General features: G+C 44.3%; 1 protein-coding gene across 1 annotated transcript in view; it reads left to right on the top strand.

Moving 5' to 3' along the window:
* Positions 1-14766, top strand: part of LOC120052524 (neural-cadherin-like) — a 189751-nt gene that overhangs the window by 10626 nt on the left and 164359 nt on the right. The window contains exon 2 of the mRNA XM_038999491.1: positions 3517-4468. Within this exon, the coding sequence (XP_038855419.1) occupies positions 3517-4468 (952 nt within the window). The remainder of the gene's footprint in view (positions 1-3516; positions 4469-14766) is intronic.

The following is a 14766-nucleotide window of genomic DNA, read 5'->3' as shown; positions in this document are numbered from 1 at the left end:
TATTTCAGGTATAAATCATAGTTTACCATTGCAGCCACCATCACAACTCTCACCAAAGCGACTAGAATAACTACAGAGAGCAACGTGAATTAGCTAATTACTCATCATAAAACATTTCTTAAAAATACACAGCGTACAGCAGATGAAAGACACAGATCTTGTGAATCCAGCCAATATTTCAGATTTTCGAAGTGTTTTACAGCGAAACACAATATAGCGTTATATTAGCTTACCACAATAGCAAACATCACAACAGCATTGATTCAAGGCAAAAATAGCGATAACGTATAAACCACCAAAATATATTAATTTTTTCACTAACCTTCTCAGAATTCTTCAGATGACAGTCCTATAACATCATATTACACAATGCATATAGAGTTTGTTCGAAAATGTGCATATTTAGCGGCACAAATCGTGGTTATACAATGAGAAAAGTAGCAAAGCTGCCCAGAAAATGTCAGGAGAAATCTTTGAAGAGGCACCTATTCTAATCAGTAACTATTCCAAAACTTGACTAAAAAATACAGGTTGGACAGCAATTGAAAGACAAATTAGTTCTTAATGCAATCGCTGGGTTACATTTTTAAAATTAACGTTACTTCAAGCATACAGCGTGCGCTAAAGCGAGACGCACCGAAATTCATGGCGGAATTATTGTTTAACATTTCTCAACATAAATACGAATTAACAGCATAAAGACTTCTTACTATTTGACGAGCTTCCATCAGAATCTTGGGCAAGGTGTCCTTTCTCCAGAACAATCGTCTTTTGGTTGAAAGATGTCCTCTTCTCCTGTAGATTTAGCAGCTAAACGCTAGCTATGTACCGGAGAGGTGCCCAACTCGTGGTAGCGCGTGACACAGTAATACCAGAAAATCGCAATAAACTGATATAAACTGCTATAAGTCGGTTTAAATTAACTACCTTATGATGTCTTTAACACCTATAACGAATAAAAACATGACCGGAAATATCTAAGGCCTATAACCGGAGCGTTCTAGAGAAACAGCCAAATGTCCTCCATGCGTCAGAGCGAAGAGAAAAATGGCCGGACACTTTGTTCCGAGGTGTTTTATAACCTCCCAGTTCTGCCTAGCAACCCCATTTCAACTCTCACTATTCGCTGACACCCAGGGGAAGACGTATGCAGTGCATCTCAACCAATAGAAGACAGGCAGATTTATAAACAGATCTCAGAACAGCAAGCAGATTTCTGCATTCTCACATCCTCATAGGAAAAATGCTCTAACTCGAGTTCTGTTTCACTCACAGATATAATTCAAACGGTTTTAGAAACTAGAGTGTTTTCTATCCAATAGTAATAATAATATGCATATTGTACGAGCAAGAATTGAGTACGAGGCAGTTTAATTTGGAAACGAAATTATTACAAAGTGCAAATAGCACCCCCTATTTAAGGAGTTTTTTAGGCCTTTTAGCTGGCCAATTCTTTACTTTCACAACTAATGTCAGCAAAAAAAAACGGGGATTCCAGGAAATTTTTTTTGAGTTAATGTTGTAAAATTGCAGTAATATACTTTATTTGATTGAAAGTAAATCACTGTTTTTATACAGATTATTTGCATACATTTTTAGTCTGTAGTTTTAGTCTATTTCTGGCACCCGTGCTGCCAGACTTTTACCATAAATTAACAGCATTTTTATTTTTATTTTTTACAGTGTAGGCTCTCCTCCACTTTGGTAGCGATATCTGATTCCTTCTCACCTCTGTGGTTGCATGTTAGAGCTGAGGAGAGAGGGGCTGCATGACATTAATAACTAACTAGTTAACTACGGGCTGTGTTTGTTTAGCTGGATGGAAGCTGTGGGCTAGGCAGTCCTCTGGGTCTTCATGCATTGGTGCCTCTTTGCTGGGAAACTGAAACATCCTAGTAACACAGAGCCAATTTACAACCTGTTGGATCCTAGATTGTGTTTGCAAAGAAGTGAAATTGGCATTTCTTCAACGCTGCATTGTAAGTGTTTCTCCCTGGGGTTTTTTATCAGCCTGTCAAGCTCTCTACCCGACACTCTCCTGTGGTAGGTGGTATTAGAAAAAATATCAGAATAATCAGCGATGTATTCTCCTCCTCCATCCCTTGGCCTCCTCCGGTATTGCCACTCTCTCTCTCGATTCAGTTTGACATGCTCATTGTTTAACATGGTGTGGATCTTGGGATGGTTAATATTATTCCAGCGTGCTGGTAAATGGGGTGGCAGGTAGCCTAGTGGTTAGCGCGTTGGGCCAGTAACAGAAAGGTTGCTAGATCGAATCCCTGAGCTGACAAGGTAAGAATCTGTCGTTCTGCCCCTGAACAAGACAGTTAACCTACAAGAATTTGTTCTTAACTGACTTGCCTAGTTAAATAAAGGTTAAATAAATAAAAATAAGTCAGATAAACCTCTGATTGAAATTTGGTTGTGGAACACCAGAGAGCGATCGCCTCTGGCTACATGCTAGAAGGAGAGACATCAAAATTCAACAGCTTGAGGCCGTAAATCGGAAACCAGAGGGCATCACTAGAAGAGAATATATACTTGCGTTACCCAAACCGCCTGAAAGGTGTCCCCTCAGAACCCATTCTATGTGTATAAAGAAGGAAGTTTCAAGTTTGTGATAAGAATATGCTCATTTCAATTTGTGTTACTGTTGACTGAACATGTGTACATAGTTTTTTTCCCCTCCTGTTTGACTGAGCTTAACTGAGTGGCTAGGGTGTACGTGGGTGGACAAATCTATTCTTACAAATGAATCTAGGCCTAGTATCTGTACTGCTGGTGTGTGTGAGCCTCTTTTATATAATTTATATGGCAAGGATAAAATATTGAATGTCCTGTAAACTGGATAAAATATAAAAGCTATGTTACTCTAAACATGTTTAAATAATCTTTCTTTACTAGAAAGATTGATTCAGTTTTAATATTTGTCATGATGTGTTCCTCAATTATCAATGACAAATCTAGGTTACTGAGTGAACATGATAGTTAAAAACATACAGTAGCCTATCATGCCATTGCTATTGGACACGGAGTGGAAATCAGAAAGAAGACTTACTTTGTGTTGGAATAAAAAAACTGATAGACATGCATCACATGACGTGGGCTTCCCTGAGGAGTCACTGTAGGCCACGCCCCCTCGAGCGCGGCGCTGTCCAGTACCAGAGGCTGCTAGTGCTGTCAGAAACACTAAGCGGAGGCGCGCACTTGAGCTGCATTATCCTGAGGGCTAGGTACGCAGACTGCTGCTGGAGTGGAGAAGAGGAGACAACGAAAGTTCAGCGGCGAGAGCTAGAGCAATGAATCAAACGACAACGAACAGCATTTTTGTGAATTAGTAATACTTTTATATTAGAATTAATCTGAAGTTTTAGAGGACATAAAATATATGTTTTTCGAAATGATTGATGGTCCTAGAGTGACAGCATAACACCACTCAGTGTGGTACAACTGACACCAGTCATGATTTTGACTATTTTAATATGCTATTTCGTGACATCTGTACTTGGGAATAAGACAGAGGAAAGGATACCGTTCTTTCATGGACATGTATTCGAGAACTCCGAGCCGGGATCCAAAGTAAACGGTCTCAGCATCCCTGTGAAGCGAGTTGACGCGCAGAGATGGTGCTCCAACTCTGGCATGCATCTGAAACTCTTGGGAGACGGAAGTGAAGATTTCCGGGTATTTGCCCACCACAAACGCGGACACATACTTCTGAAAACCTCGATCGTCCTGGACAGAGAGGAGCGCTCCGAGTACCTGCTCAGCCTGGGTCTGTGCTGCGAAAGCTGCGCCGCCACTGACCATGTGGTCGCAGAAGTTGCATCCGTGAAAGTGGACGTTTTGGACACTAATGACCACGAGCCAACATTCCCCAATGATGATATAAAAATGAGTCTAGACGACGCCACTGCTCTGCGGTCTGTGGTGTATAAAGTGACCGCTGAGGATACAGACAGCGGGAAAAACGCTGAACTTATTTACTTTGCTCTTCCCAAAAATGGCAGTTTTTATGTGGTTCCAAAAACTGGAGATGTACTGCTTGTGGACTCTATATTGGGTCTTACCGCCCCCATAAAGTTTAACGTGTTTGCGATGGACCACGGCTGGCCCTCACGGACCAGTCAGAGTATTGACATCGAGATTAATCCCCGGCAATGGCCAGCGGTTCCACCGCCATCCCATGGCAAACCGAATAGCAGACAACCTCGGAAGACGAGGTCCCTGCTAGAGTCGAGCGAGCCGATCCTACTAAATGTTTCCGAGGATGCCAGTATCGGTTCTGTTGTAATGAACTTGTACCCGGTGAGGTTTCAGACTGCCAGCTTTGAGTTGATGGATCCCGGTGCGGACAGCTCACCGGTCACGGTGAGTCGGGACAGCGGAGATATAGTTATTACCCGGCGCCTGGACCGGGAGACGGATCCTCTCGTGGAGATTACTGTGAAAGTTCAGGATAAAAGAGGTGAGAGTGCGTTTACAATTTTATATTGCAGCTTCAATGTTGTTTCTCTCTTCAACGTAATTATATATACGTGTATTTATTCTCTCTTCAATTTAAGGGGCTCTGTAATGTAATTACGGGCCAGGGTTTAGTCTAAATGAGCCTACTGAATCGATGTGGAGAACTGAGCACCTAAACTGCACATATAGCCTCTATGTAAAAGTGTCATGCTTTAAAGTGCAATAATATGATTTAAAATGTACTTTCTGTGGTTACATGTTTAATTAAACACCATCAGCTTTGCCTTCATGATTCCAATAGGTTGAAACCACGCGAGTGCGTTAATTTTGCATGGAGAGACGTGCGCCTTGCAAATAGTTACCATGGGAAAAATGTAACGCGCACAAGTGAAGCTTTTAATACAGTACATTATTTCACATTATGCTACGATTTGCTGTATGCAGATGTTTTCAATTTACAGGAGGCGTGCGGGTGCTACTGGTTCTAACGACCCGATCACACCGACAATGTTATTGCATTTAGGCACAACAGAAGTATATTCATTTACAATGAAACACTGCGTTTCATTTCTAGGATTGCGTTGCAGAGGCAGTTTCAAAGCGTTTTTTTGTGGTGCATAACACCTCGATCACACCGACATCGAATTGCGTTTCTGGTACACCAGAAGTACATTCATTTCCAATGAAACGCGGAGTTTGCCTTGCAGCATTGCGTTGCAGAGGCAGTTGCTGTGCGTTCTGTGTGGCGCATACGTTGGATTTATAGATGCGAAGACGGCTTGACAGAAATGGTAGCAGAATGCGAATGTTGAACTTTTGTTGCACACATATCCAGATGATGCTGAGTACCGTTTTGCTTTGCAATACCGTAGGTTAATTATCACCTGCAGAAATGGCTCCATTCGTGTACTTTTTGAGAGCCAGGCTACAGCTAAAATGGCATTTCTAATGCAATAATATCCTTTATCTGCACCGCTCTCATTGGTAATCCTGCGCCCAATGTATGTAAACCTTTCTGACCATAGATTTTTACGAGTGTTCAACCTAGTGTTGACCACAGCAGCTCCAACTGACACACACTGTAATATGCGTAGAATTGCAGGAAATTAGCTGTTAAACTGCAACAACAACAAAGAATGTATATGCATAGCAAATGTATTTGTTTACCTTTTGTTAATAAAATACATGTTCTGCTAACAGAGCCCTCTGTGCATATTAATTTTAGTTTTAATCACGGTGCTGAGTTAATGTGAGTTAATGTGTGGCGGTGAATTGTATAGCTAAGAGGCTGTGGGTTTGTAGATCGACTGACGTGAATGAATCTACAGCAACCAATGTAATAATGGATTGGGTAATCTTTGCTTGTGTTTTAGTTTTTGCTGTTCTCCAAATAGAATTTTAGAGTTTTTAAATTGTATGGAAATTCAGTAAATGAGCTTTTTGGTTTCGAGTGGGGACCTGTAGATCAGGGTAGCATAGGCCTACAGTATTGGCTGTGCATATTTTGGTTGGTTGGGTTTTCGAAATGTATACATTTGTCAGTTGCCTTTGTAAGGCAGCAGTACAACCCACCTTTTGTCAATTGCTCATTTGTCATGCACGCTGCCAGATAAAACGTGCTATATTTTACCCAGCTGTTCTAAAGTGATAGGCGGATTACACAATATCTGCGTTCATGCAGATGGTCATTCAACCAGTGTTGCCTGTCTATAACAATGAGCACAGGGAATTTGGCGTCTGTGTGTGTGTAAAACCGGCGCACTCTGCATTCATTTCTAGGCTATGTGAAGTATGGGGGCCTATTTACATGCATTGGAGTGAATAAAACCCACATCATTTCTCATTTTCTAATTTCCCTTGCTGAGTGTTGTGAAATTATTGAATGAATCCTAAAATGGTTGTGTGGTTCAGGAATTAATCAAACATTTTTCTGATCAAATAACCAACCTGACTTGATTTCAAATGTTCCAGAAGACACCAGTGTTTAATTTGGACAAATCTGTGCTCTGTGCTAGGGGAACCGGAATGCCATGTGTTGGGAATGTGGTAGTCTAATCTTTTTTGAGTGGAGATCCTGTTCGACCTGGCTCCATCTGCTCGCATTATCCATGTAATCCCATGTCATTCACGTTCTCATTTCTGGGATTTAGAGTGGCAGCACAGTTCGTTGGAGAACTCGTGCGCTTCTTCGAGGGAATAGAGAGGCTTTAAAGTCGTGCGTTGATCGCGCACAGTGTGCTCCATGGCCCACTCATATCTTTCCGCGGCATTCATGCGCTGCGCAGCCGAGGCGCGCTACAACCACTCCTGAATGAGTTGTTGCTAGGGTTGGTGATTTAATTAGCTCAGCCTTTGGTGTTTTCATTACTGTCTGTCTGTGTGCTTGTCCTGTGGCCTGATGTCCATAACCTTCTGTAGATGCTGCGTGTCTGGCAAAGAGGGTGTGCTTGTGTGTGTGTTTGTGCGTGTGTGTGTGTGTGTGTGTACTGTGAGCAGGTTTCTCAGAAGCCAGGGGATTCACAGTAATGAGGAAAAACAGCTGGCTTTAATCAAGTATGAGAAGTGTGTCGGTTGACCTCACTTGTAACAGTATCTGTGAACTAGACCAGCTCCCTATTGAGTACATGTAGACTAACACACACACACACACACACACACACACACACACGCTCACAATCCACCCCGACCAGCCGCCTTCCATTAGTTTTCGTGTTAAATTAAGTAACCATTTGTCTTATGTAACTATACCAAGCCTAATATATCATACTAAATGAATTGTCTTGGATTTACATACAGAAAATTCCGAAATGTTCTGAGACCAGGTTGATCTTACAGGAGAGTAGGACCATGTGGTCAGAGTCAGACAGATGGAAGATGAAAATATATTGTCTGTTATTACTTTATTTATCAGGATCAAACAGCCCCTGCTATATATCATCAAACAGCATATTGAATTGCACATTATTAACCGTCATACAGACCTGCACACTCAGCGATGCACACGTTTCTGCCTGGTGGCCAGTGAGTGAGCTAGGCTGTGGTTTGATAACAGAGCTCTACTGCTAATTAATGTGCTACGCACAGTCCTGTGACCGTCCCCTTCTCTCCTACCTCCACTGGTCAGTTGATTCTCTCTATTCAGTCTGCTGTAATAGTCTGTGTCTGTTTGTTTCCCATACCTGGGGGTGTTGGGCCTGGCTCCCCAATAGCTATCCTGGAGTTAGAGAGTCATTCACTTTCCTATGGGCAGTCAGACGTTCTCCTCTGTTATCAGTGCCGGCTGGGGTGAGAGGCTCCATACTTTCCACTGGCTGGCCTGGGGTGAAATTGCCTTCTCAGGTGAGTTGGTCTCTACTCTCTATTAGCATGTCTGAGGGGAAACACCCTGGGCTCGTTCCATTATCTGGCGTTGGGGGGGAGCAGAGCACCACTTGAATCCTATATGGTTATCCCTATCTATGTCTGTCTGTCTGTCTGTCTCTGTTATCCACTAACACTGGCCTCAGCCTTACCCTAGCTGTCTCAGCCACTTAAGCGGTCCCAAAAACACACAGCCCCACAGACCTGGGCCCTTTGTTTCTCCCTTCACCCTTCACCCCCCCCCCCACCCCCTGCCTCCTTCACGTCTTCTCTGAACTCCACGCACTGAGAGAAGTCTCTCCTCCTAATTACTGTGTGAAGTTCTGTAGTATGGAAATGGTAGGCCTCTTTAGCTGTATATTGGTTGAGGCTATGGGCTCCTGTTTGATATGTCTGGTCTCCATGATATTGCTGCAGTGGGATCAATTAATGTGTGCGTGGGGGACGGAGAGGGGGAGCGCGTGTGCGGATCAAACAGGCGTGTGGCGTCAGACTTCCCGTCTTAACATTCTCTGCCTTGTGGCACTTTTTACTATCTCTATATCCGGTCAGGGTCATCATCTCTCTGTGTATCTCTCTCTCTCATTCAAAGCATGTTTTTTCATGCGCCTCCATCTCTTTCCTTCCACTATCTCTCTCTCACCTTCTCTCGTTCTCCCTTCAACTCTTCCTCCTCCTCCTCTCTCTCTCTATCTCTCTCTCTCGCTCAATTCAATTTAAGGGCTTTATTGGCATGGGAAACATATGTTTACATTGCCAAAGCAAGTGAAATAGATAATAAATAAAAGTGAAATAAACAATGAAAATGAACAGTAAACATTACACTCGCTCTCTCTCTCTCCCCCCTTCACTCCCCCTCTTCCCCCCTCTCGTCCTCCCTGCTCCACACCCTCCCCTCATCCCGCCTCCCTCGCCCTCCTCTAACCCCCCACCAACAAGTACACTCTCTCTCTCTCTCTCTCTCTCTCTCTCGCTGTCTCCCTCGGCTGTCTAACACATTGTATTAGACCTCTGTCTGTCATGTCGACCTGAGTGGTTGTGTGATCTTTTCTCTCATACAGAACATGCTATGACTGTCAAAGGCATCAATACGATGGGGTGCATATTTGTCTTGCTGAAGCATACTTGAAGCTGGCATGACTCTCAATCAAACTGACAAAGAACTGACAGCTGCATCAGACTTGCATTGTGTTTGATAAGAACCCCCAACGTGTTATATACACAGTGGATCTGATCATTCCCCATCCATTATCCTCTATCTATCTATCTATCTATCCACCATAGTGTTTGACTGTCTGATCCACACAGAGGGAGCTGGGTTTTGGGTTTGAGCAGAAGTTGATAGGTTTTCAGGGACTTAATTCCTCTCCTCCCTGGTGTTACTGTTAATCTGATTGGGGAAGAGCCTGGAAATTAAACAGCATATGGAAGGCTTCCTGACTCTGTCAGGGAACCAGGAGATTGTCTGCTTGCTCACGTGTACAAACCACAAGTTAACTAAGTTTCTCTCTCCCCCCTCCCACCCCCCTCTCTCAAACAAGTACACACACTGTGCAAACAATCATAGACATACGTGAAGATGCGTACATCCAAACCCACGTAAGATATGCACACGACACAAGCATATGCTCCGATGCACACATTCTCACCTGCTGTAAATAGCCTCGCTCGGCTCACACATACTTTGCCCTGGTATGATGCATAAATAGAATTTATACCTGTGAACTTCTACAAACTATCTCTCTCTCTCTTTCTCGCTGGCTGTACTTCACACTCTCTTTTCTCTCTCCTCCGCTCTCTCTGTTTCATCTCATCCCCCAGACAGCCATTTCACACTTGCACACACACACACACACACACACACACACACACACACACACACACACACACACACACATACACATACACATACACACACGCTCACACACGTATGTATACACACACACACATACCATGCACAACAAGCTCAGCAGATTTAAAGACTAATAGAATGATTATAGATTTATATAATGCGTTTCTCTTAAATTGCATATTGTGTGTATTCACAAAAACACATACAGTATATGCATGATGAAAATAGATTTCAGTTGAGTATATATATCCAAAGTTGATATTTATAGCCTCACTGTTGTGTATTTCTAAATATCACATTGCCCAGCAATCTGCTTACAGTAGATTGAGTCAGCTTGGAAGGATTTGAATGGCGGTGAAGTGTAAAACAACACACACTTAATTACTGGAAGATTGTCATGTATTAGGATTTACAGTGACGAAAGGGGACGAGGGAGGAAATGGGAGAATGCTAAGGACTTATTGGAAGCTTTGGGGGGGTAAATGTGAGGTGAATGTTTTTTCTTTTCTTGGGCATTATATTGATTCAGAGGGGTTGGGTGAAATGCGGAAGACACGTTTCAGTTGGATGCTTTCAGTTGTACAACTGACTAGGTATCCCCCTTTCCAAAGCTATGGAATGGAGTGAATGGCGAAGTGAGCATGTGAATATAGTGAACAGTGCATAGTTTACGAATCGTAAACAGGTGCTGAAGATTGAGAGAGGGACATGCCACTAAATATATGTCCTCCCATGTGCATAATCATGGCATGTGCATACTGTATATGCAAATGCTCACCTTAGACAGAAGACCACACACACACACACACACACACACGATGAGGCCCTGTCCGTCATCTTGTTGCCGTGACTACGCTCCCCCCCGCCAGGCGTGCGGCCACCGCAGTAGGAGCGGACATGGCTGTCACTGTCACTTGTCACCACAGTGTGTGTAACTGCGAGTGGCGGGGGCGATCGACGGTTCTGACTGAGAGATCACACAGCGTTTAGTCAAAGCTCCGCTCCGCTCTGGCCCGTCTGCTGTGGCCATGACCATCATTGACCCAGCCCGTCTCTCCATGACTAAGTTCTGGATTTGGATGAAGAAGATAACTGTTGGAATAAAAGAACAGATGAGTTGCTGAGTGCCCCCCCCCCCCCTCCTCTCCTACTCTCTGTCCCTGAATCTAGCATGCCTTCACAAATTAGGAATGTGTCACTGCATTTCTTTGCCAGTTGTGGCATTTGATGGAATGTCTGTGAGCGCGTGAGTGGGTGTGTGTTCGTGTGTGCGTGCGTGGTGTGTGTGTGCAAAGCAAGTGTTATATTTTATGGTGAAAGCTCTTTCATCCGTGTGAGGCTACAATACGTTGAGTTTCCCGGGGAATCTGTGAATTGAGCTATAGCCTATTGCCTGATTGTTATTAAAAAATATCTGAAACAATGTTGTGTATTTCTCAGTCTGTTATTAAGGAATGTGAAACAACGCTGTGTATGTCATTGTGTTTCATGTATGGCTATAAATACGGGCAGATATGTATAATGCTAAGGCTGCAAGCGTAGTGCTTGATTCTTTTCATTAAATATGTCTATAAATATTGTATATACATTTGTTCATATAGGGCAGAACATTGTATATATATCCTACAGAAATTGGTTCAGTTATGACCTAAAATAAATGTGTACATATGGGCAGAATATTGTATATACTGTAAATTACTCTTACACGGAACCCAAACTGGCTGTGCGTGTGCGCCATCGTACATAAATGTCTTTTGTCCCCCCACACCAAACCGATTACGACACGCAGGTTAAAATATCAAAACAAACTCTGAACCAATTATATTAATTTGGGGCCAGGTCGAAAAGCACGCGACGCGGGTGGTGTAGTCAGCCCGTCGCGGATGGTGTAGTCAGCCCGTTAGCGTAGTACTGCGTAGTTGTAAGCATAGTACATTAAGTTTTGCTTGACAAAAATACACGTACGTGTGTGTGTGTGTGTGTGTGTGTGTGTGTGTGTGTGTGTGTGTGTGTGTGTGTGTGTGTGTGTGTGTGTGTGGTACAGCAGTGGGCAGAGCGCAGCCAGAATGACAGTAATCCTCTGGTGGATTAATTATCAGGTGGCGTGGTTTTTGTCGAAACAGAAATGTAAACTATCAGAAGGCCGTCCAAGTGAGGTACCCTCCCATCTCCCATGTGTCACACTGCCAAATTCCCAGGCAGCTCAATGTTTGCCATGCTGTATCCTTCTCTCTCTTTCGCTCTCTCTGTCCTCCTACACTTTTCTGTTAATCTGAGTCTTCTTATCCACCCTTCTTTCTGCCTTAGTTCCTCCTCTCCTCTCCTCTCTTCTATTACTGTAGTACTTCACTTCTCTCAGTCCACTTCTACCGTCTAGCTCTCCCTGGTAGTTGTCTGCAGCTCTCTTGTTATTTCATATTTTCCTCTGTTGGCTCCCCATTCCTCTCTGCCTTCTTAGTTTCTGCTCATCCTCAACCTTCACTCTTCTCTCTCATCTTCCTCCTTGCTGAGTTGCCTCGCCAGACACATCAGTCTTTCATCCTGCTCTCTCCTTTTCTGATACACCCTCCAATCATCGATCGCCTCGTCAATCTGTCTCCAGTCAAACTTTGGCGGGGTGTCTGAGTGTTTTTCTCTCTCTCTCTCTCTCCTCAGCGCTGTATCTGCCTGCTCTCTGATTAGTTTATTTACAATCTGCCGGCTGAATCTCAGCGCCAAGCAGCACAGTTGCCTAATTGCCAGACTTAATCAAAGAGACAAACGAAGGGATAGGAGGCAGCTAGTGACCTTTCAGAGATGCCACGCTCCTCTCTCCCCCTCTCACCTCCTCTACACACCTCCACTCTCCTCGACTCGACAATATTCTCCAGGAAGAGAGTTGCCGGCCAGCCATTCCAGCGTTTTAATATTCGAGGCTGTCAGTAGACAAATGCGGCTGTTTTTGCAACTCCTTTCCATTTCTGTCCAGGCCTAATGAGCAGCGTGTCTCCCCAGCCAAGGAGGTGGGAAGCAATGGGCCAGTGCAGAACAATGGCCGTGCCATCTGATCGTTTGTCTGAGAGAGCCAGAGCCCCACGTCGGTGCAGTCGCATCCTCGCTGGCCTGGAAGGCCATGAGTAATGGTGCGTCTGCGCTGGGTCTACATTAGCGCGTGACCTCTCCATGTCAATAGCAGTCACTAATGGTCGCTCCGCGTCATTCAGCATCAAAGACACAGCGTGAGCGATCTGATAGAAGACGAGGCACACACATCACATCACGGAGGCATGGCTAGGCAGGCAGGGAGGAAGGACCCCACAAGGCTCTGGAGATTTCCTTCTATTTGTGTTCCCTTCAAAACAGCACCCTGTGTTTTCAGAGCTCAAAATATACGCTATTGAAACAGTCGTGGGACGGAGTGTAGGCTTTTCTCCCAAAGGAAGTTTGTTTGTGCTTTTCTGTGAATCTCTCTGTGTGTGTGTGTGACTTGGTTTACTCTCAATCTTTTGTCAATAAGTCTCTACATGCAGTCAGTCAGCGTGAGTAAGCCATCTCTATGAGAGGGCATTTGATGCACCTGTGTCCTTGCACGATTCCTCCATACACTGGCACTTTAGCTTGTCAACATACCAGTCTAAATCTGCCTGTTATTATTGAACTGTTTCTGGCTGTCAATTTTCTCTCTTCTACCTCTTCATACACTACCTGAACAAAAGTATGTGGACACTTGCTAGTCAAACATCTCATTACAAAATCATGGGCATTAATATGGAGTTGGTCCCCCCTTTGCTGCTATAACAGCCTCCACTCTTCTGGGTAGACTTTCCACTAGATGTTGGAACATTTCAGCGAGGACTTGCTTCTATTCAGCCACGAGCATTAGTGAGGTTGTGCACTGATGTTGGGCAATTAGGTCTGGCTCACAGTCGGCGTTCCAATTCATCCCAAAGGTGTTAGATGGGGTTGCGGTCAGGGCTTTGTGCTGGCCAGTCAAGTTCTTCCACACCGATCTCAACAAATCATTTCTGTATGGACCTCGCTTTGTGCACGGGGGCATTGTCATGCTGAAACAGGAAAGGGCCTTCCCCAAACTGTTGCCACAAAGTTGGAAGCACAGAATCGTCTAGAATGTAATTTTATGCTGTAGCGTTAAGATTTCCCTTCACTGGAACTAAGGGGCCTAGCCCAAACTATGAAAAACAGCCCAAGACCATTATTCCTCCTCCACCACTTTAAAGTTGTCACTATGCATTCGGGCAGGTAGCGTTCTCCTGGCATGCCCCAAACCCAGATCCGTCCGTCGGACTGCCAGATGGTGAAGCGTGATTCGTCACTCCAGAGAACGCATTTCCACTGCTCCAGAGTCCAATGGTGGTGAGCTTAACACCACTCCAGCCGAAGCTTGCCATTGCACATGGTGATCTTAGGCTGGTGGCTGCTCAGCCATGGAAACCCATTTCATGAAGCTCCCGCTGAACAGTTCTTGTGCTGACGTTGCTTCCAGAGGCAGTTTGGAACTCAGTAGTAAGTGTTTCAATCGATGACAGATGATTTTTACGCGCTACGCGCTTCAGCACTCGGCTGTCCCATTCTGTGAGCTTGTATGGCCTACCACTTAGTGGCTGAGCCGTTGTTGCGCCTAGACGTTTTCACTTCACCTACAGTTGACCGGGTCAGCTCTAGCAGGGCAGGAATTTGTGCAATCCTAGAACGGTGCCATGTTAAATGTCACGTGGCACCGTCAGCTCTTCAGTAAGGCCATTCTACTGCCAATATTTTTTTCTATGGAGATTACATGGCTGTGTGCTCGATTTTATACACCTGTCAGCAACCGGTGTGGATGAAATAGGCGAATCCACTAATTTGAAGGGGTGGCCACATACTTTGGTATATATAGTGTAGGTTACGACAACCTTTATTAGGATAAAAATAGTCTGTTTGGGTTGTCAACTATTCCCATCGCAACCGCTCAGCCCTAGAGCACAAGAACGGTGCATATATAACCTCAAATTGATAATTAATCCTAAATGCACTAAATGTTCCTTATATGAGCCAAAAACACAGACATGGATCTCTCTGGTCCCTGCTGAGCACCTGGTGAGACTCTG

This window comes from Salvelinus namaycush, chromosome 1 (assembly GCF_016432855.1).
Source record: "Salvelinus namaycush isolate Seneca chromosome 1, SaNama_1.0, whole genome shotgun sequence".
Classification (NCBI taxonomy): domain Eukaryota; kingdom Metazoa; phylum Chordata; class Actinopteri; order Salmoniformes; family Salmonidae; genus Salvelinus; species Salvelinus namaycush.
Note: the sequence above shows the minus strand (reverse complement) of the source record. Positions and strands in the feature narration are given on the sequence as shown.